General features: G+C 37.1%; 1 protein-coding gene across 6 annotated transcripts in view; it reads left to right on the top strand.

The window, feature by feature from the left end:
- Nucleotides 1-23,240, top strand: part of LOC106882482 (protein lin-7 homolog C) — a 45,683-nt gene that overhangs the window by 1,166 nt on the left and 21,277 nt on the right. The window contains exons 1-3 of one of the 6 annotated variants that reach the window (XM_089355098.1): nt 10,592-10,731; nt 16,188-16,324; nt 17,903-18,076. The exons of 1 other annotated variant lie outside the window; for it this stretch is intronic. Coding sequence is in view for 1 of the 5 variants with exons in the window: in XM_089355097.1 (XP_089211223.1) it covers nt 18,147-18,327 (181 nt within the window). In the remaining 4 variants the exon portion in view is untranslated. 4 more of the 6 variants (XM_014933172.3, XM_089355099.1, XM_014933173.3 and 1 more) reach the window with 4 other exon arrangements.

Raw genomic sequence — 23,240 nt, 5'->3', positions numbered from 1 at the left:
GACAATTGTACAAGCTGACAGGTTTTACATTCCACTGTGTGTCATAATGAGACAATTTGTCGTTATCGTTTTGTAGGTGTTTAGAATTATCTGAATTATCTGAACATCTTATCAAACTAAAATAAAAGGCAGAGTGCAAAGTTTACCTTTTGAGATTTCAAGAAATATACTTATTAATAAAATACCTGTTTCTTATATGAAAATAATAACTCTACTTTGAAAATGAAATTCACTTTTTAAAATTTATTATGAAAAACATTTCGGATTGCACTGGTTTAATTTAGGTTTTAGAAATTAATAATTTTAAAGCTTCATAAATCTGAAAATAATATGATAATTAAAATAAAAAAGGAAATGTTCAATTTCTTTATTGCCCACAAGGGGCTAAACATAGAGAGGACAAACAAAGGGGTTAAGTCGATTACATCGACCCAGTGCGTAACTGGTACTTAATTTATCGACCCCGAAAGGATGAAAGGCAAAGTCGACCTCGGCGGAATTTGAACTCGGAACGTAACGGCAGACGAAATACCGCTAAGCATTTCGCCCGTTATGCTAACGTTTCTGCCAGCTCGCCGCCTAATTTCAACTCTACTTCCTGCTTAGGGTTAAACATTCCAGAATGCTTATATTTTTAGACTAACACACACATATATATGCAAGCTAGCAGAATCGTTAGCACGCTGGGCAAAATGCTTAGCAGCATTTCATCCATCTTCACGTTCTGAGTTCATCCGTGTTAACCATCTGAGGTCGACTTTGCCTTTCATCCTTTCGGAGTTGATAAAACAGGTACCAGTTGAGCACTGGAGTCAATCTAATCCACTCAACTACTCCCTCTAAATTGCTGGCCTTGTGCCAGAATTTAAAATCTTTAAGGTAAAGACGCCCGTCAGTCATGAATGACCATGGGATTGCACCTCGAAAGTTCCCCTCCTAGGCACAAGTCTGGGCAAAGTTGTTTATGGAAGCCCAGCAGTCGCCCATGCATACCAGCCTCTGCTCTCCACGCCACCAATGTTATCCAAGGGAAAGGCAAAAGGTGATACAGCTTGGCACCAATGAAAACTTTTTACTACAACTCAGTGAACTGAAGGAATGTGAAATAAAGTGTCTTGCTGAAGAACGCAACACAGCCAGTCCAGGAATTGAACTCACAACCTCATCATTATGAGCCTGATGCTCTAACCACTGAGCCATGTGCCAAAATTTGAAACCATTATTATCATTAATGTGGAGAGCTGGCAACATTTTTTGCACGTTGAGTAAAATGTTTAGGGTTATTTTTTCCAGCTCTTATGCTAAGCTCAAATCTTGTTGAGACCAACTTTGCCTTTAGTCCCTCTGGATTTGAGGAAGTAAAGTACCAATCAAGTACTGGGATTGATGGTAAAGACTTACCCCGTCCTAAAATTGCTGGTCTTGTGTTACAATTTGAAACCATTATTTGAAATCAGAAATCATTAGAGGGGCAGAATCATTTGAACATTTGAAAAAAAAAATGTACTTAGCAGTATTTGTTCTGGCTCATTGCGTAACAAGTTCAAAACCCACTGAGGTCAACTTAGTTCTTCATCTGTTCAGGTCGATAAAATAAAGCACCAGTCAAATATTGGGGTCAATGTAATCGACTAAACTTAATACTCCCCCTAAAATTACAGGCCTTCTGTCAAAATTTGAAGCACAAAGATGGCAGGTTAAGAGAATCGTTTGAGTATTAAAGTACTTAGTGATATTTTTTTTCTGGCATTTTACATTCTGAGTTCAAATAATGCCGAGGTCCTTTACTTTTCACCCTTTCGGTGTCAATCAAATAAGTACTTAGAACATTAAAAAAAAAATGCAAAGTAAAATCAGATAAGAGTTGAAAAAGTAACAGCATTACTTGATGACTAATCTATATTTGCATTTGCAAGTATGAGTTTTAAGTATAAGATATCTTTTCACCTTCTTAACATGTATGAGTATTTTCTTTGATTTTATAGCTGACATAATCTTTAAGGTAGCATGTTAGTACTATCCTTAAGGTTGCATATATCTGTGTGTGTGTGTGTGTGTGTGTAAAATCTTTATTCTTATCTATTTAGATGTGTGTTTATCTTTCACATGTATATGTATTTCTCTTTGAGAAAGTGTAGTGTGATCTTGCATAAATCAAATTATTTTAATTTATATATCATCATGCTGGCATGAGATGGATGGTTTGACAGGAGCTGGTAAGGTCGGGAGTCACACCAGGTTCCATTGTCTGTTTTGGCATGGTTTCTTCAGCTGGATAGCCTTCCTAATGTCATCAACTTTACAGAGTGTAGTGGGTGTTTTTTACATGGCACCAGCATCAGTGCTTTTTTATGTGGGGCCAGCATCACTGCATTTTGCATGGCACCAGCACCACTGTTTTTTATGTGGCACCAGAAATGGTGCTTTTTACATGGCACCAGCACCAGTGCTTTTTATGTGGGACCAGCACCAATGCTTTTCATGTGTCACCAACACTGGTACTTTTTACGTGACACTAGTACCGGTGCCTTTTATGTGTCGCTATTATCACTGCTTTTTATGTGACACTAAAATTGGTGTTTTTTAGGTGACAACAGTACAGGTGCTTTTCACGTGGCACCAGCACCAGTATTTTCACGTGGCCCCAGTACCCGTGCTTTTCACGTGGCACCAGCACCAGTACTTTTCATGTGGCACTAGCATCGGTACTTTTTGTGTGGCACCAGCACCGGTACTTTTCATGTGGCTGGCCCCAGTACCGGTGTTTTTCGCGTGGCACCAGCACCAGTGCTTTTCACGTGGCACCAACATCAGTGCTTTTCATGTAGCACCAGCACTGATAGGGTCATTAAAAAAATATATAACAGTTTCCATCACATGCCAGTGGGGAAAACCAGAAGTAGTTGATAGCTTCCGTTACCTAGGTGACAAAGTCAGTAACGGAGGTGGATGCTCTGAGAGCGTAACTGCTAGAATAAGAATAGCCTGGCAAAGTTCAGAGAGCTCGTACCTCTGCTGGTAACAAAGGGCCTCTTGCTCAGAGTAAAAGGTAGACTGTATGACACATGTGTGCAAACAGCCATGCTTCACAGTAGTGAAACATAGGCCGTGACTGCTGAGGACATGTGTAAGCTTGCAAAAAATGAAGCTAGTATGCTCTGCTGGATGTGTAATGTCAGTATGCATACATGACAGAGTGTAAGCGCCCTGAGAAAAAAATTGGACATAAGAAGCATCAGATGAGGTGTGCAAAAGAGACAATTGAGCTGGTATGGTCATGTGTTGCATATGGATGAGGCAGCTGTGTGAGAAAGTGTCACACCCTAGCAGTGGAGTGAATCTGTGGAAGAGGTAGATCCAAGGAGACCTGGGATGAGGTGGTGAAGCATGATCTTCAAACATTGGGCCTCGTGGAGGCCAACAAGTGACTGAGACCTTTGAGAAGACCTGGCATGCCAATTGAGACCGTAACCGTGGCCTATGCCTGTGTTGCATAACCGGCCTATTTAAGAGTACCCGTCAATCATTGGGCAATAAACTGTGCTTGCGAAGACCTGTTGAGTCAAGTGAAGTCATTGTCGTGGCTGATGCCAGTACCGCCTGACTGGCACCTGTGCTGGTGGCACATAGAAAGCACCATTTAACTGTGGTCGATGCCACTCTCACCTGACTGGCTCCTGTGCCAGTGCATTTAAAAAGTACCATTCGAGCATGGTTGATGCCAGTACCACCTGACAGGCCCTCATGCCAGTGGCACGTAAAAAGCACCCACTACACTCTCAGAGTGGTTGGCATTAGGAAGGGCATCCAGCTGTAGAAACCTTGCCTGTTCAAATTGGAGCCTGGTGCAGCCTTCTGGCTTGCCAGTCCTCAGTTAAACTGTCCAACCTATGCCAGTATGGAAAGTGGACGTTAAACGATGATGATGATATATACATATATAAGCATTGGGTATGTTCCTAGTAGTTGACTAATGAAGCACGTTCACTGCCTATGACTACCTGGCTTCATCCACAGTAATTACGCAATTGTTGCTGGATCTACCTCAGGAATTCCTCAGTGTACATTGAGCGTCTCATTAAATGCTGTATTAAATTCAAGCGAAATAGTTCATTTAACAAGATACCTCTTATTACATCACACTTCTGCACCAAGGATGCATCACAACACAACTAGTTGTATAGTTTCCTACCTGCAAGGGATTGATGCAGGAATGTGTTGAAATGATTGTTGTGAGCAATAAAGTTTCCCGTGCATTCCATTACCTGACTCTACCATTTATTTATATATATATAAAGGTGTGTCAAGCTAAGTAAAATCTGTCATCCATACATACAGGCATGTGCTTTGCAGGTGCCATGTAAAATGCACTCATGCCAGTTCTGCATAAACACACCCATACCAGTGGCATGTAGAAAGCACCCACCACACTCTGTAAAGTTGTTGGCATTAAGAAGGGCGTCCAGCCATAGATAGTACTTACTTTGTAGTGACTTTGTATATAGTTAGGTTATTATTTCACAGATGTCAATAAATAACAGAAAAAGTAAATCTGAAATGTAATCAACATTTTTAATATTCTAATTGCTAACAATTAGTGACAATGAAATATTTAAAAGCACAAGTTATCGGAGAAAGCGGATGTGCTGGAACAATAAATTCTTAAGAACATGTGGGAAGTAGATGCCCTCAAAAGCCCAGGAGGATCCCAGAGGTAGTAGATAGTTTCTGTTCTCTTGGTTATCTAATCAGCAATGATAGTGGATGATCAGAAAGTATAAGTTGCTAGAATAAGAATGGAGAAGGTTTGGGATCTATTACCTCTGTTGGTAGTAAAAGGTGTCTCTCTCAGTGAAAGGCAGACTGTATGATGCTTGTATATGAACTACTATGCTCCATGATAGAAACATGGACTCAGCATACAGAGGACCTGCAAGGATGTGAAATAAATGAAGCAAACATGCTCCGCTGGATGTGCAGCATCGTTGTGTGTAATTAAAGCAGTAAAAATGTATTAGGAGAAGACTGTGTTGGTGTGGATGTGATGTATATGGATGATCACTCACAGTTGATGGAACCTGTGGAAGATAGTGAGATAGTGGTGAAAGCTGATCTTGGATTGCAAAGACTCATGACAAGAGACTGTGATGGTTGGTGATTTGTTGTACTTGAGAAAACTTACCCAGCAAGTCTTCTCAGTCACAACATTGTGAATGAGGCTTTCAAAACATAATGTATCCTGCATGCTATTCATTCAACTGAATCTTTTTTTATCTCAAGCCATACTTATTCCTCATTCTTATCATCTACATTTCTTTCCCATTCTTTGTTAATATTTATCTCTCACTCTTTTCCACTTGCAACCTCTAACTTCACACCTCATCACCCAAACACATCCCTCCATCACTCTCCTTATCTACTATATTATTCTGCTATTGTAAGAAACCTGTTTCTATATACCATACTATCATTGTTTTGTTGATTTTTGTGTATCCATGCTATAATCTCTTACATATGTTACCATGTAAATTCTGACTCCTTGAAATCACTATTTCCCTCTTTTGAGTCCCACTCCAGCCTTCCCCATTCACTCAAGTAAAGTGCAAGTGAAGTGCAAATCTATAAATTTGTTCCTGCTCTCCACCAACATAATTCAATTCTTTTGTTACCGTGTTTCTGTTTAAATATACTATCTTTGTTTCAGTTGATTCTGAAAATAATGAATAATTTATTAAAATAACTTTGTCTTTAAGTTGATGGTTTTAAACAGGAAGTTTGTATTATAGAACCAGGGGCGAATTTGTATCAAAATGGTTAAAGCATCCACTCTAATTCTAATCCTTCCTCTCGTTTGAGAGGGCTCTTTAGTCTTGCAAGTTACAAAGCAACCCTTATAATGCTGGTGCCACAGAAAATGCATGCAATACATTTTGTAAAGTGGTTGGCATTAGGAAGGGTACCCAGTCAGAAATCATACTAGAAATCATGCTTGCATAGAAAGCAGATCTGAAATGATGATGATGAGGATACTATAGAATATAATTTACAAAAGTATGACTTGAAATTGCATCTGGTGGTGGGAACCTGGTTTGGGAGTTCCAGTGTTTTGAGGAGTGTGGAATAACCTCATAGCTACTAATTGTTCCTAGGTCTACTCCAACCATAAGTAGTAGCACTTGTCAGTCTCAGCTATAGATTAAATAACATATAACCACTTGAGCTAAGACATGTTGGAATCATGAGATGCAGCATGGTGGATGTGAACTATTTTGGCAGATGAAGTTATTGAGTGAATTGCAAATATCACGAGATGCTGAGTGGATAAACAGATAACAAATGTCAAGGGTCAGGATCAACCGATTCCAGTTAGCAAACTACTGCTGTCATCTGTTGAGCTTTTTCTTTTAGCAAAAGACCAATGTGACTGAAGCCTAGGCCAAACATTCACACTCCATTGCTCGATTAGGATGTCTGGACTGAGCAAGTTGCCTCACCTGGACAAACAGAAATAGAAAGTAACACTGAAAATGAATCAAAATAAAAAAGCAAGAAAAAGGCATGCACACTATCATCTATACCAGGGGTCTCCAAAATGGTCGATCTCAACCCCTGGCGTGGGGTCGATAGGGGCTATTCACGGGGTCAATAAATGCCTGAAACTGTACATCTACTTCATTATTACCTATTTTTTTTGTACATGCCTGAGGGTCAATGAGAGGTCAAGGATTCCATGAAGGGGTTGATGGTCTAAAAATTTTTGAGACTCCTAATCTATACACTACATCATGAAATATTGGTGTTCCTTTGGATAATTTCTGAAGCAACCCTAAATACTCATGTCATTGTCATGAACAGCTGAGCATCCTCATGAACACCACCTGATACTTGAGATGGAACACCAACAATAACAAAAATTTTCATTCTCAGTAGATATCACAGGTTAAAAAGATTACTGAGATGCCACTTGACTGCTACTACTTACATGTTTGTTGAACCCATTTTTTCAGTATGTCATTGTAGTAATCACCAGGCAGGCGTCAGTAGACCAGCAGATTGCTTGGGCTGCTTTCTTCAACAAATTGGCATGAGAGTATTGCATTAGATTAGGATTTAGAGAATAAAATTCATTTTCGTCCTTAGTATTTTTTTTTTAATGCTTTCAGATGCTTTATGTTCATTTTTTGTCTCCGTAGAAATTTAACTAGCATGTCTGAAAAATGAAAAAGAAAAATATATCATTTATAATATGTCCTGGGTATGACTATAAATTGCATCCATTAGTGGGGCTCTGGTACGGTAGTTCCAGTGTTTTGGGGAGTATGGAACCACCTCATAGCTACTATTGTTCCAGGTCTACTATGACCCGGAGTAGTATGACCTGTTATGTTCCAACTATGGGTTAACTAGCATATGTGATGACAATCCATCTAAACGCAGGCATGTAGAAATATCCTTGGTTGGTGTCAGGGCGTGCAGTAAAGCCATCTCACTTCGGCCTGTTACTCGGTACTAAACACAGAGACTCAGAGAGTGGTCCTCATGTCGTACAAGCATTTATCACTGTAGTTCAGTGACATACCGATGTCTGTCTGATGACCTCATTTGTCATTCCACCTGGCGATGGAAAAGTAGCAACATGTGTAGACCAGTTGGAAGCACATAATGAGTTATAACTGTCACCTATACTTGAAAGCACGCTGATCTGCAGCGGGACTGAATAGTCATCTGAGAGGTCAAGGATGGAAAATCAGAAATGCCATTGGCAACAATGAATTACTAAGAGACGGCAATCACCAAGTATGGTGTTTTATTGCTAACAATATATACTATACAACGGTAATTAAATCAGTTTAATAGTTTTAATAATCACAAACTCATTAAATATTATTTGCACGAATGTGGAATTCCTGAATGTCTACAAAAATTCTAAACTGTACTAGTTTGTTAAAAAAAAAAAATCCTACGTTTTAGACGTCAGAGATTATGAATATGCAAAACATTTTTTTTAAATTTTGCCCCCACCGCTACCCCCCAAATTTTTTATTTTGTTTACTATAAAGAGATCGTAGCGAATTAACGAACATATACAAATCGAAATTAAATACAGACAAGAACATTAAAGTGAAAAGAATTTGGGCACTATCATGCTATTAGCTGTCAGAAGTGAAAGTGCTCACTGCTAGTGAAGTATCTGTCTGTCTGCCTGCATGCCTGTTGCTGGCCTGTCGATTCTTTGGCTACTGACAGCTAATACCATGACTGGCCGGAGCGAGCTATATGTCTGTCTGTCTGTCTCTCTCTCTATCTATCTATCTATTACTCGAAAGTTATTGGAACAAATTTGACACCTATATCCATGCGTTTAAAAACACAGAGTATAAGGGTACTCGCGTCCGCGCTAGCTAGTCGTGAGTGGTCGATCCTATTATTTTTAAACTTCAAACTTCATTTGTTTTCTATTTTGATAAATTCTCTCTGTTGAAAATTATATTTTTATATTTTAAATAATTTGCAATTTCAGGAAATATGTTTTTATATTAAATTTGTGTTTTCTACTCACGACTAGCTAGCGCGGACGCGCGAACTTTCGAGTGATAGATAGATCGAGAGACAGACAGACATATAGCTCGCTCCGGCCAGTCATGGTATTAGCTGTCAGTAGCCAAAGAATCGACAGGCCAGCAACAGGCATGCAGGCAGACAGACAGATACTTCACTAGCAGGCAGTGAGCACTTTCACTTCTGACAGCTAATAGCATGATAGTGCCAGAATTTGCGTTTTACTTGTGTCTGCCTTAAATAATTGTAAATAATAATTTTATGTAAATTAAATTTATTTCACTTGAAATTCTATAAGTTTCAACAGCGATTTAGCACCGACATCTAGTAAGGCCAAGCTAATCCAGACTGATGAAGGGCAACTACCCTGGAACTAGTCTTTGGACGCTGGCTTTGTTGGTTTGGAGGTGCTTATCTCCCCTGTTTGAAAACTTAAGGACTCAGAACGCTTGTGTCACGTAGCCAACTGGAAACAGTGTTTCTTGGGGCTAAATAGTAGCATTCTTCCCTTTCCTGGGACTACCACATTAAGTTGGCTGGCAATAAATCATCACTTTATCGTGCTGCTACTATATAACTCTCTCTGAGAGATTTAGAAATGCAATATTTCTAACTTTAAATATACACCATTTTATGAGAAACAAACATTAATAACTTTAGTTTAATAAGGGGCTCAAATTCCACTCCGTCCCCAATTTTAAATTTCGAACTTTTTCACCCATTTATTTATCTGTCTATCTTATTTCTTTATTGCCCACAAGGGGCTAAACATAGAGGGGACAAACAAAGGGATTAAGTCGATTACATCGACCCCAGTGCGTAACTGGTACTTAATTTATCGACCCTAAAAGGATGAAAGGCAAAGTCGACCTCGGCGGAATTTAAACTCGGAACGTAACGGCAGACGAGATACCTCTAAGCATTTCGCCCGGTGCGCTAACGTTTCTGCCAGCTCGTATCTGTCCGTTTATTCATAAGATATATTTGTCAACTAAATGTGGCGGTCCTGTAGAAGACGGTGTTATTGTTGTTTTTAGCCCCAGGAAGACATTCATATCTATCTATTTCTTTATACACACATTTATATGCTTATTGAATTTAAAATTTTGGAAACGTGGTTTTTTGCATATTCGGAATCTTCATCTAAAATATAGGGAAAAAAGATTTCGATAAAGTTCAAAATTTTCGGGCGGGGGAGGTTAATTATTATTATTTTTTTTTTTTGCATATTCGTAATCTCCGACATCTAAAACGTAGGAACCCGAAAATATTTTTTTCAAAAAATGCATTTTTAAATGAGAGGTGCGAGACTGCTTTAGCTCCCCCCCTCCCATTATAAAAAAAAGCGATAAGCTGGTAATCAACTAGGTGTAATTAAACTTAGTGGCGTAAATTTTTTGTAGCATGTCATTTCTATGTAGTAGCTTCCGTTTTGTCCCGGAGGTCATCCTTCGACAACTTTATCGGCGGAGTTCTTATCCTTTCTACTTCCCTAATGTTGCTAAACATTGCAATTTAATAGCAATACATAAATCTCCTGGATATTTCCCGCTACGAAGATGGTGAACTGGTAGAATTCTTAAGACATCGGGCAAAATGTTTAGCAGCATTTTGTCCGTCTCACGTTCTGAGCTCAAATTGTGCCGAAGTTGATAAAATAAGCACCAGTTGAGCACTGGAGTCGATGTAATCAAGTTAGCACTTCCCGAAATTGCTGGCTTTTTTAAAATTTGAGACTAATATTTCTCGCTACAAGACTGAACTATTAGCACGTCGGAAAAAAATACCTTGGTATATTTGTTCCGGCCTGTTACATTCTGAGTTTAAATCCTGCTGAGATTAACTTCGCCTTTCATTCCTATTAGATCAATAAAGTAAAGTACCAGTCGAATACTGAAGTCGATATAATTGACAATGGCTCATTCACCCAAATCTCACTATGAAAACAACCTGACAATTACAGAACAGTATCTTGTTAAAAACAATATTACATCTAAAGCTATTTCCGGTGTTCTGCTTTATTAATTCCCTTTAATCATTGTCAACTACCTTTGAGTTACCACTATCCATAACATAGTAAGAATACTATGAAATATGCATATCCTTGTTGTTACTCGATGTAAATATTGGGGGGAAATCTCCAGAAGTAGAACAAATCTGATAACTGACCATGTAAGTTGAACCTTCTTTTCTTTAACTATCAATATTAAATTAGTTATAACGATGATGGTAGTTTGTAATTACTTTAAAATAGCTTAGTGCCCGTAAAATGCTTAGTGCTTAACTAGAGTAAGTTATTAACCCATATGGACTACTGAGCACATTTTATGAAAATGTGACTACCATGCATATATAAAAAAGAAGTTAAAATATCTGGCAAATTTTACATCATCTGAAAAGTCATTAGTTGAACTATTAGTCCTCTTGCATTCTGAGGAGTATCGGAGCGTTTGGGTGACATTAGACCCTAACAAACGCAACATAAATCAAATGCATCTATCTGGGCTACAATCGTGGCCTATCGATCGACCTGTGCCTATCGATCGACCCGTCACGCTTTATTTGTTAACTGGCTTACAAATTACAAAATAATATTAGCTACTGGCAGATTTTGTTTCTTCTTCGCTGCATAATTATTTTGGCGAAGGTAAATAATACGCACACTAGGAGGTTAAGGTTACGCTGAAAACGGGTGGTATATGTGTATTCTTTACCTCAGCCATTATTTTCCCTTTAATACTTAAAATAGCTTAGTGACACACAATGGATATATACACCTAATAGGCATTTTGTGACATTCGTTCGTTATACCGCGCACAGTTCTGAAAAAAATTCCTTCAAATAGGACCAAAAGAATGCTGATTTCAGAAAAGCGGATATTTTTTAATTAAATTTTCTACAAATACCTTTCAGATAGTATAGATTCCTGCACAATCTGAAAGGTATTTGGGTTAAATCTCACTAATAAAATATCAAGGGGATGTAATTCTATATTTACGTGCATGTATGTATGTTATGCATACGCATATAAACACACACATACACAAAAATACATAACCAAGCGATTCAGCTGAGGAAAAAAAAAAAATTACGGTAATTGCCGAACAAATAATTTCACTTTTAATAAACTTTCTGCAGCGAGGTTTGGGTTTCGTATATTACATATTTTCCTACACACATACAGAACAAAAGCCTTGCAAGCTTTTAGTTTGTTATTTGTACACATGCAAAATGAAAGCAGTCGTGATGTGACATGGTTGCAGAGAAGTATACGTAACTTTTTCTTTTTCACATTTCCGGGATCTTTTTGGTTAATATTGACACATGTAGTTGTTGCCAATTTCAGAGCCACAATTTTTTTTGAGAAAGAAATTAGATAATTTCTCAAAAAAAAAAAAAAAAAAAAAAGACGGTTCGAACTTTTAAAGATTGAAATTTTTAGTTGTAATTTTAACCAATCAATTCATTTTCGGCGATCGCACTTGCCATGTTATTGGTATGTATTCCCATAGCAGCCTGTTGATAGCATCATGGATCAGGGTTTGCCTGCATCGCAGAATTTCATCGTAATTTTTTTAATATATGTGCTTCTAAAGCTTTATAATGTTATCATTATGGTCAATATTTGGGGCTAATGCAGTTTCGCATCTCTCCTTGAAAAATGCATTTTTTTGAAAAAAATTTTCGGATCCCTACGTTTTAGATGTCGGAGATTACGGATATACAAACAAACAAAAAAATGTTAACCCCTCCCCCATTTAAAATTTTGAACTTTTGCGAAATATTTTCCCATATGTTTTAGATGACGAAGATTCCAAATATGCAAGAGACTACGTTTTCAAAATTTTTAATTCAATAAGCATATAGATATGTATATAGGGCTTTCCTTAAGTAGGTTATCTCCCTTGGCTAGGCGGCGCTCCATGTAGATAATTAAACTTCCGGAGGCTAACCCACGCCATTGTTATTGTTTTACGTCTTATGGATATAAAGCAGCTTGATGATTCAGCTATCGAAGTACTTACTGTGCCTGAGTTAAAGAAATATTTAAGATTATATGGACAGTATGTTACTGGAAGAAAGGCGGACTTGATTGAAAGGTATAAAAATTCTGTCGATATGTCAACAAAGTAAATTCATCGGACGATACTTCAGACAGGAATAAGCAGAAGCGGCATAACTACAGGGTTTTATGCCGCTTCGGCATAACTACAGGGTTTTACCCCCCAGACTTTGGGAGGTCATAACTTTCAGAAAAATGAATATTTTTTAATGAAATTTTCTATGCATATAGTATTTACTATGTAGAATCCGAATATAGAAAAATTTCCGGTGAAAGTGTTTTGGAATGGGGGTGGGGGACAATTTTCGGAAATTCCAACAGTCCACTTAAATTCTTCTTCCAGGAAAATTAATATTTTTTCGTGAAAGTTTCTACAAATATACCTTGATGTATGTACATTTCGAGCATGTAGGAATTTTGAAGGAAACAACTGCAGGTTATTTTTGAGAAGCGTTCCCCACTCGGTGGTGTTTCGGAGCAAGTCGTCCATAATTGTTTCATTTTTCTCTATTATGTGCGTATGTGCATCCGTAGATTTCTAGACAGTAAAGAGAAGCCGTCATAAGAAAACTTTCGTTAAAAATAACATGCACACGATTTTTTTTTTCTCAATAGAAGTAAATTCCAAAGTAAACGTTTCTAGTAGAGAAGTAGAAGAGAACAGGAGCAAAAATAGGAATATACACGCTCGGTTAAATATAGAAACTATCACAGTGTCACTTCCCGAAGAATTTTAAAATGTTAGCTTTCCGAAACTTTTTTTTCAATCTTGCAAAAACACGAAGATTAAGAATAAACAGAAAAAGTACACAAATATATTTTACACACCTGTCGTATACGTCGGTTTTGTTTTTTTTCACTTTAAAGGTGGATTAATCCCAACAAAATAACATAACCACCTTTAAAGTGTAAAAAAACAAAACCGACGTTTTCGACAGGTGTGTAAAATATATTTGTGTACTTTTTCTGTTTATTCTTAATCTTCGTGTTTTTGCAAGATTGATCTCCTCTCGGTGAAGTATTGCCTGATCTAAAGATCTTTGTAAGTTGCCGAATTTCACAGATAATGACATAATTACCTCGTGCTACGGATGAAAGCAAAGCAACAGTTAAGGAGTGGCATATTTTACCACGACAGACACGTACACAGCATCGAATACTACGATGTGAGTGAAAGCTGCTCTCACTGTATTGTCCGGTGTCTGGTAATCCCTTCGATACCGACATCAAACCCAAAAAAGAATCCTGACCACAGAGTGTGGGTAATTATGTCACTGGCAATGTGCATTCAGCTGATTGCAACTGTTAAAGCAAGTCACTGAGCATGCGTACATGTCATACGGGAGAGTTCCAATCAGGGGTGGATAACACCTTATAGGAAAGCCCTATAAAGAGGTAGATATGAATGTCTTCCTGGGACTAAAAACAACAGTAACATCGCATTTATGGTTTTCATAAGACTGCGTACGGAAAGCAAAAACAGCGGTTTCTGTAATGTCACCAGAAAGCCGGTGGGGGGTTAAGAATGAAGGAATATGATTGGTTAAAATTACAATTTTAATCTTCACAGGTTTGTAACTTTAATTTCTCCCCAAAATAGTTGTAATTTTGCTAATTGATATGCAAATTTACATCTGTATAGAAATGTTCAGCGTTGTTTGGTTTTATGCTTCAGAAAGTGAAACTACTGAAGACGGCAAAGATCGTCTTTTGCCGGAAACTCGGCATTAAAAAGGAAGTGAAAGAATTTTCTTAGAAATGAAATAAACCTGATACAAATTTGATGTAACAAAATGATAATAATAGACTAGAAGACTGTCAAAGATATTCAACTGCTAATCAACAACACTAAGTTCTACAAGGAACTTTATGAAACGCATTGGTTCATTACAGCCACACCACTGAATTATGAATTAATCCCAAAGATCCAAGAGAGTTAATTATACTTTCAATGTTCATATTAATTCAGATATCCTGTACGTTATAATTCCTCTCAGTCAACTCATGAGTCCAACAAGAGTGTGTTGAAAAAGATTTTATTTTACAGCTGGATGCAATTCTTGGCACCATTCTCCAGCTGTTTCCAAGTGAGATGATAATCCCCACATCTATCAAATGACTTGCTTGTGTTGAGAACTAGAAACAAATGACACCGAAGTGTGCTTTTTGTTTAGGAAGATCATGCTACTTGTTGAGATGTGTTATAAACCTGAGCATATTTTCATTGTGCGCTGCAAGCAACCTACAAGTGATAAAAGGAAATATGAAACCATACACAAACACTCATTACGGGTTTCTTTCAGTTTCTCTACCAAATCTATTCCCAAGATTTTAATCAGCCCAGAGCTGGAGTAGAAGTTCCTTGCTCATGCAGTGGGACTGGAACTGAAACCCTGTCAATGGGAAGTGAACTTCTTAACAACATAGCTGCGCTTGTCTTGTAACAGGGCCAGCCATTTCTTCTACACATGCATTGTTTTAATACAAACTTCAATTTGAAGAAGAAAATAACAAAAAGTAGTTCAGTTTCATTGATTACTTTTATTTTATTATGCCAGTCTCTCCTGACTTCAGTAAATTCACTTTCTGGATCATAGAATGAAACATCAAATCAAAAAATATCTCATTTCAAATTTTGAAAATTAATTTGAGTAAGTTTTTTTTGCACAATTGTATTAGGTTGTTCTGAAAATAATGGCCAATTTCAGAAACATTTTATTTTGGAAAAATTAACAAGAGAAATGTTTTGATTAGTCAAAGTATGAGCCGTGAGCATCTATGCCATCGATCAACAAGATTATTTATAAGATGATAAAAGCTTATTAGCTTTGATGCAAAGAAATCTTTGAAAGCTGATTCCACCTTTGGTTTGGACCTGAAAGTTTTATCATTTAAAAACTGGTAGTCAGTGGATTGAAAGATCAAGAGAATATGGAGGATGTGATAAAGTCTCGTATCCCAAGTCTGTGAGTTTCTGCAGTGTCATTCTTGCAACATGTGGCTTTGCATTATTGTGGAGCAGAATTGAGCCACTCCCATTCACCAATGCAGGTCTCATTTTTTGCAAGTGAGCATGCATTTCAACGAGTTCATTGCAGTAAACCTCTGCTGTAATGCTCTTATTGGCTCCAGAAAGCTGTAATGGACAACACCAATTGCAGACCACCAGACAGTCACCATAATCTTTTGGTGATGCAACTTTGACTTGTGGAAATGTCTGGGGGACTCATGATCAAGCCATTGACCTGATCATTTACGGTCATCATAAAGGATCCATCATAAGTGACTATTCTGTCAAGAAAAGGATCATTGGTGTTTTGCAGAAAGAGCATCAAGCGCACTTCAAAACACCAAACTTTTTGACTTTCATTGAGCTCATGTGCTACCCATTTATTGAGCTTTTTCACCTTACCAATCTTCTGCAGATTGCGTGAGACCATTGCAATACCGACACCAAATGCCTGAGACATTTCTCTGACACTTGACATGGGTTTTGTTCAACCATTGCTTTCAATTGTTCATTGTCAAGACTGCATGACCATCCTCTACCTTCTTCATCTTCAAGGCTCTCGTCACCAATATGGAATTTCTGAAACCACTTTTGTACTGTGCGATCACTTGTGAACCTCTCTCCCAGTGCTCTGTTGATATTGGCAGCAGTTTGGGAGGCATTGTGCCCAAGCTTGAACTCATGCAAGAAAAGTAAGCGAAGGTCCTTTTTTGTCATGTTCATAATTAAGGGCGCTTATGCTTCACGAATGTTTTCTATCTGAAATAAGTAGAAAATTATTAAAGAGCATACATCAATTATTAAGTATGTTGAAATTCACCTAAAATATAATTAAAATACTATGATAAAATTGCATTTCAAAACACAACACTTAGAGCAGCCATTATTTTCAGAACAACCTAATAATAATCGTTTTTTTTTCATATAAGCCAAAAAATAGCACAACTATACAAATAAGTACTTCTCAGAAATTTTTACCCCATGCCACACTTTAATTTTGCAGAAAACAAAGTGCACTTACCATGAACAAAGTATATATCATCATCTTTTATTTTTATTTCTAATGAAGCTAAAAGCAAGTTTCTCTAAAATTATATTTCTGTATCATTCACTGCATTCACCTCTATCCATCTCCTTTTGCACATCTGCAAACTTACCTACCCACTTATCTTGTCCAATCACTTGTACTACTTTTCTTATAGTCACCCTCCTAAGACTAGGGAGTACAACCTGATACCTCTTCACCACCTTCTCTCATTTTAATCTTGGGTAACTATGTATCTCCTCTGCAGCAAAACACCTATTCCTTGCCCTCTATCATACTTTAACCTCTCATTAGCTTGCATAAAGCCGCCTCCTTCAATACTATATCACACTCAGTTGAGGAGTCTTGTCTTGTATGTTACTAGATGACTTCACTAGTGCCAGTATCTTGTAAAAAGCTGTCAGTACACTCTGTAAAGTGGTTAGTATTAGGAAGGGCATCAAGCCATAGAAACCATGCCAGACAGTGGTACTTGCTATAGTCCTCTGTACTGCCAGCTGCTGTTGAACTATCCAACCTATGCCAGCATGGAAAACATGTTAAATGGTGATGATAATGATCTTTTAACATCCTTTATCTATTCTGGCATGCATGGGATGTTTTGACAGGATCCAGTGGATTGAAGGACTGGATGTCCTTTCTAATGCCAACCATTTTACAACATACTGGGTACTTTTGTTATGGTACCATCACTAGTGCAGCTATCATGTAGCTTGCAAGACTAAGCTCCCCTTTGACTGAGTGGGGCTACAGTTGAGAAGGATATGGCTTTATACTTGGAAATAGGATTTTAAAAAATAACAGAACAGGATTCTTACTGTTGAAGAAGTACATGGCTACTCACATAGAAAAGTGAACGGGAAGTTTTAATTAAAAGTTTATTGCAAGATTTATTAATTTTTACTTAGACCCCATTCTGAAGTCCCACATTCCACCAAAATATTGCCATGCTCTACTTTGAGGAACAGGTCTTAAAATAAATTTAAATACTTTCTCACTAGTCACCCACAGTCTGCCTCTTCTGTTTGTTGTAAAACTTCAAAACTTAGTTTGTAGAATCTTTTTGTAGTAAGGATTCTCTGGTGTTCCATAGTGAAATCATGTCAAGTGGGAGAGGGGAGTAAGGCTTTGTTAAATAGATTTAAATTTTATAAGAATGGAGTTTCTAATTTTGTTGTACTCCCAATTTCTGACTATTATTTGTGCTTGTTTATTTCCACTTCAGAGTAATTGGTGTATATCTCCTTTGAACTAGCCAAGCAGTTGCTGTGATCATTTGAAAACCATACCATTTTGGACGTCTTGAGGAAGTAGTCTTAATTGTTTTGACTTTAAGTTTGGGAGATTTTCAGTTTCTCCCTTCATCATAAAATCTCTTGACCAGATAATCAGCAATGTGGTTTGTTTCTTTCTTAATTTTCCACTTCTTCTTGCAACAAGGTGTATGCATCAACCCATTGTGTTATATAATGGACTGCTGTGATCAGGACATTATTTTGAATTCACAACAGTTAAGAACTGACCTTAAAAGTATGCTTCATGGTCAACATTTAGCATGGGGAGCAATTGCTAATCATATCATTTCCCACTTTTTGGAGCAGACACCCAGGAAAGCTTTAGTACTGTCATTTCATGGAGAGACTGGGACAGGTAAAAATTATGCAAGTGAAATCGTAGTTAAAAATTTGTACCGTTCTGGGATAAAAAGTAATTTTGTGCATATTTATCATGCAGCAGTACATTTCCCTCATGTGTCCATGTCTCAGATTTACATTGAAAAGTTAAAGCATGAAATTAAAAATGCTGTTTATTTCTGTCCAAGGGCTGTTTTTATTTTTGATGAGTTTCATTTAATGCCACCAAAAATTATTGACATTCTTCAAGTCTACTTAGATTTCCATGCTGAAGTGGATGGCATCGACTTCCGTAAAGCTGTATTTATATTTATATCTAACCTTGCTTCAGAGAACATAAGAAACTTCACTGTATGGCAATATAAGAAAGGTATTGATCGACATGATATCAAATTACGAGACTTAGAATTCAGTATTGCACATACTTCACTCACTCAAAAGGGAGGTTTTTATGGTAGTGATCTAATTAAAAGTCATCTAGTGACTGCCTATATTCCATTTCTACCCTTACAGCGCACACATGTAAAACAATGCATCAATGATGAAATGCAACGACGTAATCCTCACAAGATCTACAATGAAGAATTTATGGACAAAGTATTAATAGAATTACATTTTGTAAACGGTTTTTCAGAGACTGGCTGTAAACGTGTTTTTGAAAAAGTGGCTTTTGCTCTCATTAATGAAGATCTCTGACGTTGATGGCTATTGCTCTATTCTCTATTTTTACCACTGAAGACATATGAGAATATTTAACTGTTATAAGTCATTATCCTCAGCTTATGTTCCAAAGCAGACATCTCTCAACTGAATTCACTTCGTTGGAAAATCAATTTCACCATCGACAATGCTGTTATTTGTATTAAAGTACTTTTTTTTTAAAGGTGTCGTGTTGTGCATCTTCTTTGACTTTTGTTCATGTGTATATATACAAGGTATAGTCAAAAAGTATCTGACCTTTGGTGAAAAAACAAGTAATATTAAAAAAACTCACCATTTTGATTTAGTTTCCTTCAAAGTATTTGCCTTGGGAGTCTACACACTTCTGCTAGCATTCCTGCCACTGCTGGAAGCATTTCTGGAAATTACTTTTTGGGATGCTGTAGAGCTGTGCCATTGAATTTTGCTTAATGTCCTCTGTTGACACAAATCTCTCTCTCAGTGATTTCTTGAGCTTTGGGAATAACCAAAAGTCACATGGAGTAGGAGGCCTGACGAACAAGTGGTGTGTTTTGCTTGAGGAGGAACACTTAGATGGTGTGGGCAGAATGAGTGGGTGTGTTGTCATGGTGGGTTGCCAGTTCTTTGCTCCACACAGGTCAGGTCGTTTTCATAGATGGTCTTCATAGACTATTCCTTGAACCTTTGCAATCATTTCATCGTTTCTGCTAGTTGATGGTCTGCCACAATGTGGCTCACTGTCCACTGAGGTGCAGCTGTCTTTGAATCAGTTGTACAACTCCTTTATTTGTGTTTTTCCCATAGCAATCATCTCCGAAGGCCTTCTGAATCTTCTCGATAGTCTGGGCTTGCATATCACCAAGTTTTTGGCAGAATTTGATACAGTATTTTTGCCCAATGTGCTCTGTCATCTTGACTTAAAAGGAAAAGTCACACAGCACACTCTTCACGTCTGTACTCAATGTGTCACTGCAGGCAAATGGCACAACCTACAGACAAATATTTTTGCATATGCTCTGGCCTCCTAATACCCATGCAGATTTTGCTCACGCATTATTATTTTGTGCAAAAAAGAATCAATGTCGGATACTTTTTGACTACACCTGGTGTGTGTGTGTGTGTGTATTTCTTTTACTCTTTTACTTGCTTCAGACTGTGACCATGCTGGAGCACCACCTTTAGTCGAGCAAATCGACCCCAGGACTTATTCTATTTGTCACTTTTGCTGAACTACTAAGTTACAGAGATGTAAACACACCAGCATTGGTTGTCAAGCAATGTTGGGGGGACAAACACAGACACACAAACATATACACACACATACATATATATACATATATACGATGGTTTTTTTTTTAATTTTCCGTCTACCAAATCCACTCACAAGGCTTTGGTTGGCCCAAGGCTATAGTAGAAGACACTTGCCCAAGGTGCCACACAGTGGGACTGAACCTGGAACCATGTGGTTCATAAGCAAGCTACTTACCACACAGCCATGATGCATTTATCTCCTGCAAGAATATTTAAACAATTTCCAATCCTTTCTAAAGGCATAAGACCTGAAACTTTGGTGGAGGGTATTAGTCGATCATATCGACCCTAGTATTTTACTGGTTCTTACTTTATTGACCTCGAAAGGATAAAAGGCAAAGTTGACCTTGGTGGAAATTGAATTCAGAATGTAAACAAGAACAAAATGTCACTAGGCATTTTGCATACCATGCTAACGATTCTGCCAGCTTTCTGTCCTAATAATAATTGTAATCCTTTCTCCTATAGGCACAAGGTCTAAAATTTTGGTGGGGGGATTAAGTCAATTACATCAACCTCAGTGCATAAATGGTACTTAATTCATTGACCCCCAAAAGAATGAAAGGCAAAGTCAACCTCAGCAAAATTTGAACTCAGAACGTAAGGACAGATGGAATGCTGCTAAGTATTTTACCCAGCGTGCTATCAATTCTGCCAGCTTGCTGCCCTAATGATATAAATAATAATGATAGACAAAAATTACAGCTGACTGTGTTTGATCACACTATGGACAACATGACTATACCTAGCAATGTTTTATGTCATTGTGGGCTAACATGCTTGTGACTGATCCTGTTTGGTGTATTGATTAGGTTATAAGTTAATTTGTGATTTATAACTTGATTATACCTTTTATGAGGGAGATTTGTGTTGATATTGTCTCTAACTGCACAGCACACATAATTGTGAATCTTGGTCTTGTGATTTACATAAACACATCATTCTCATCTTTCTAGCTACTCCTACTACCCTTATATATTGTGAGATAGCTATATATCTTCTCTATAGCAAGACCTCTATCACACTTTAGTGTCTCAATTCCTAGTGTAAATCTACCTGGACCCTACTCAGTTGAGGGGTTTTCTTTGTCATGTGAGTTACTTAGTGGCATCACTACTGCCAGTGCCATATAAAAAGCACCCACTACACTATGAAAAGGATTGGTTTTTAAGAAAAGTTATCCAGCCATAGAAACATTGCTAAAGCAGACATTCTGTCAAATTATCTATGTCAACATGGAAGATGGACGTTAAATGATTATGGTGAGGAAACTTTTGATGGTACATAGATATATCTCATGTCAAAACCAAAATAAACTCACTCATATTTGGCCATTGTAATCAGGAACGAGCCACAGAATAAGGTTAATGTTTCCAGCCTGATATATTTAACACATCAGGTTAGAAACATACCTTTACCTTCTTTTCACAACCAGAAATTTCCACATTTTTCCTTTCTTATTTCTAATGTTTGTATCAAATTGAGTCTCTCTGAATTCTAGTGATTATCATTTAATTACTTATTGTTATCCACTAGTCTGCCTGTCCTCACTTTACTGGGTAAACATACACTTTTAATTTTATTTTTTCTTCAGCTCTCATTAAAGGCCTCCTAAAACAAATGAAAAGCTGTAATGTTCTGTATGTGTATATAAATATATTTTTCTATATAATAGCCAATATGTTGGGTGGTTGGTTTATTTCATCAGTCTTGCTTTACTTTGTATAAAGAGTAAAAGAGAATTAATGTAAGTGGTGGAGGATGAGTGCACATACTATGCTTGGTGAAAAGCCATAAGTAAAGGGATACTCTACACACACACAGTAAGAGAGAAATAATCATAGAAACTGAAGAGGAGGAGAGGAAATTAAGAACAGAGTATTTATGGGAGGTGTTCAAATTTTACAGAGATAAGTTTTTGCTGGAGTAGATTGTGATTATGTTGATAAAATGTAGAAAAATATATATTTATTTTAAATATACAAATGAATAGTTTGTTTTATTTCATTTTATTTTCAGGTAACAAATATTTTTCTTTTGAAAATTAGTATTCATTTAATTATTTTGTATAATCGCCTAAGAAATTTGATATAAGTTAAATTTCAATTATTATATTTATGCTATATTTCCTGATATTACCCATAGTGGTAAAAGTATGCTTCCAAAGATATATCATTCAGAATTGTGTATAAAGCTATATATATATAATTTCTAGAAGTTTTCTGACAGATACCCCAACAGACCTGTGGCAGATGAAGCCCTTCAGTTCTTTATCTCCTCATCTAACAGATAGTAAACTTCATACAAATTCTGCATCCTGATATCTATCAGGTTTGTGGCATTTGTTGCATCAGACCAATACAAGTTTCAGGGATGAGAAGTGGGACTGGCTCTGCACAAACCATGCCCACTATAATAATATTCACTTTACAGGTTGTTCATCAAGCCAAAATACCAGCACTAACTCCGTCACACTTTCTTCTGTACCAAAGGAGTACAAATAGAGGATGCTGCTGGAAGTCTTCAGCATTGGCCCTGCAGACAGCCATAGGGTGGCAAGAGAGTCCAGAAAAATGTAATTCTATGTATATAATTCAGCATTGATCCTATATCATCATCTAACATCTGCATTATATGCTGGCATACATGCATGCATTTTTATAGTTGTTTTATATGGTCATGTTACTGTTGTGTTGTTATTGTATTATGTTAAATTACATATTATTGTATGCTATTACCATTTAAATATATATTGTTTTTATTTGTCTACTTGAACTACTATCTACCTTTCAATGTATTAGTATACAGCAGCAGATTGAATTGTTAGGTGTCTGTAGCTACTGACAAAATAAAAAAAGGAATAGCTTGTGAAGGTATGATAAAGAGATACTTCTACTGTTGTGTGATAGTAATATATGGGTATTACCCTTTTAATAC

This window comes from Octopus bimaculoides, chromosome 7 (genome assembly GCF_046866305.1).
Source record: "Octopus bimaculoides isolate indiv1 chromosome 7, ASM4686630v1, whole genome shotgun sequence".
NCBI lineage: Eukaryota > Metazoa > Mollusca > Cephalopoda > Octopoda > Octopodidae > Octopus > Octopus bimaculoides.
This window is presented reverse-complemented; position numbering and strand designations above follow the sequence as displayed.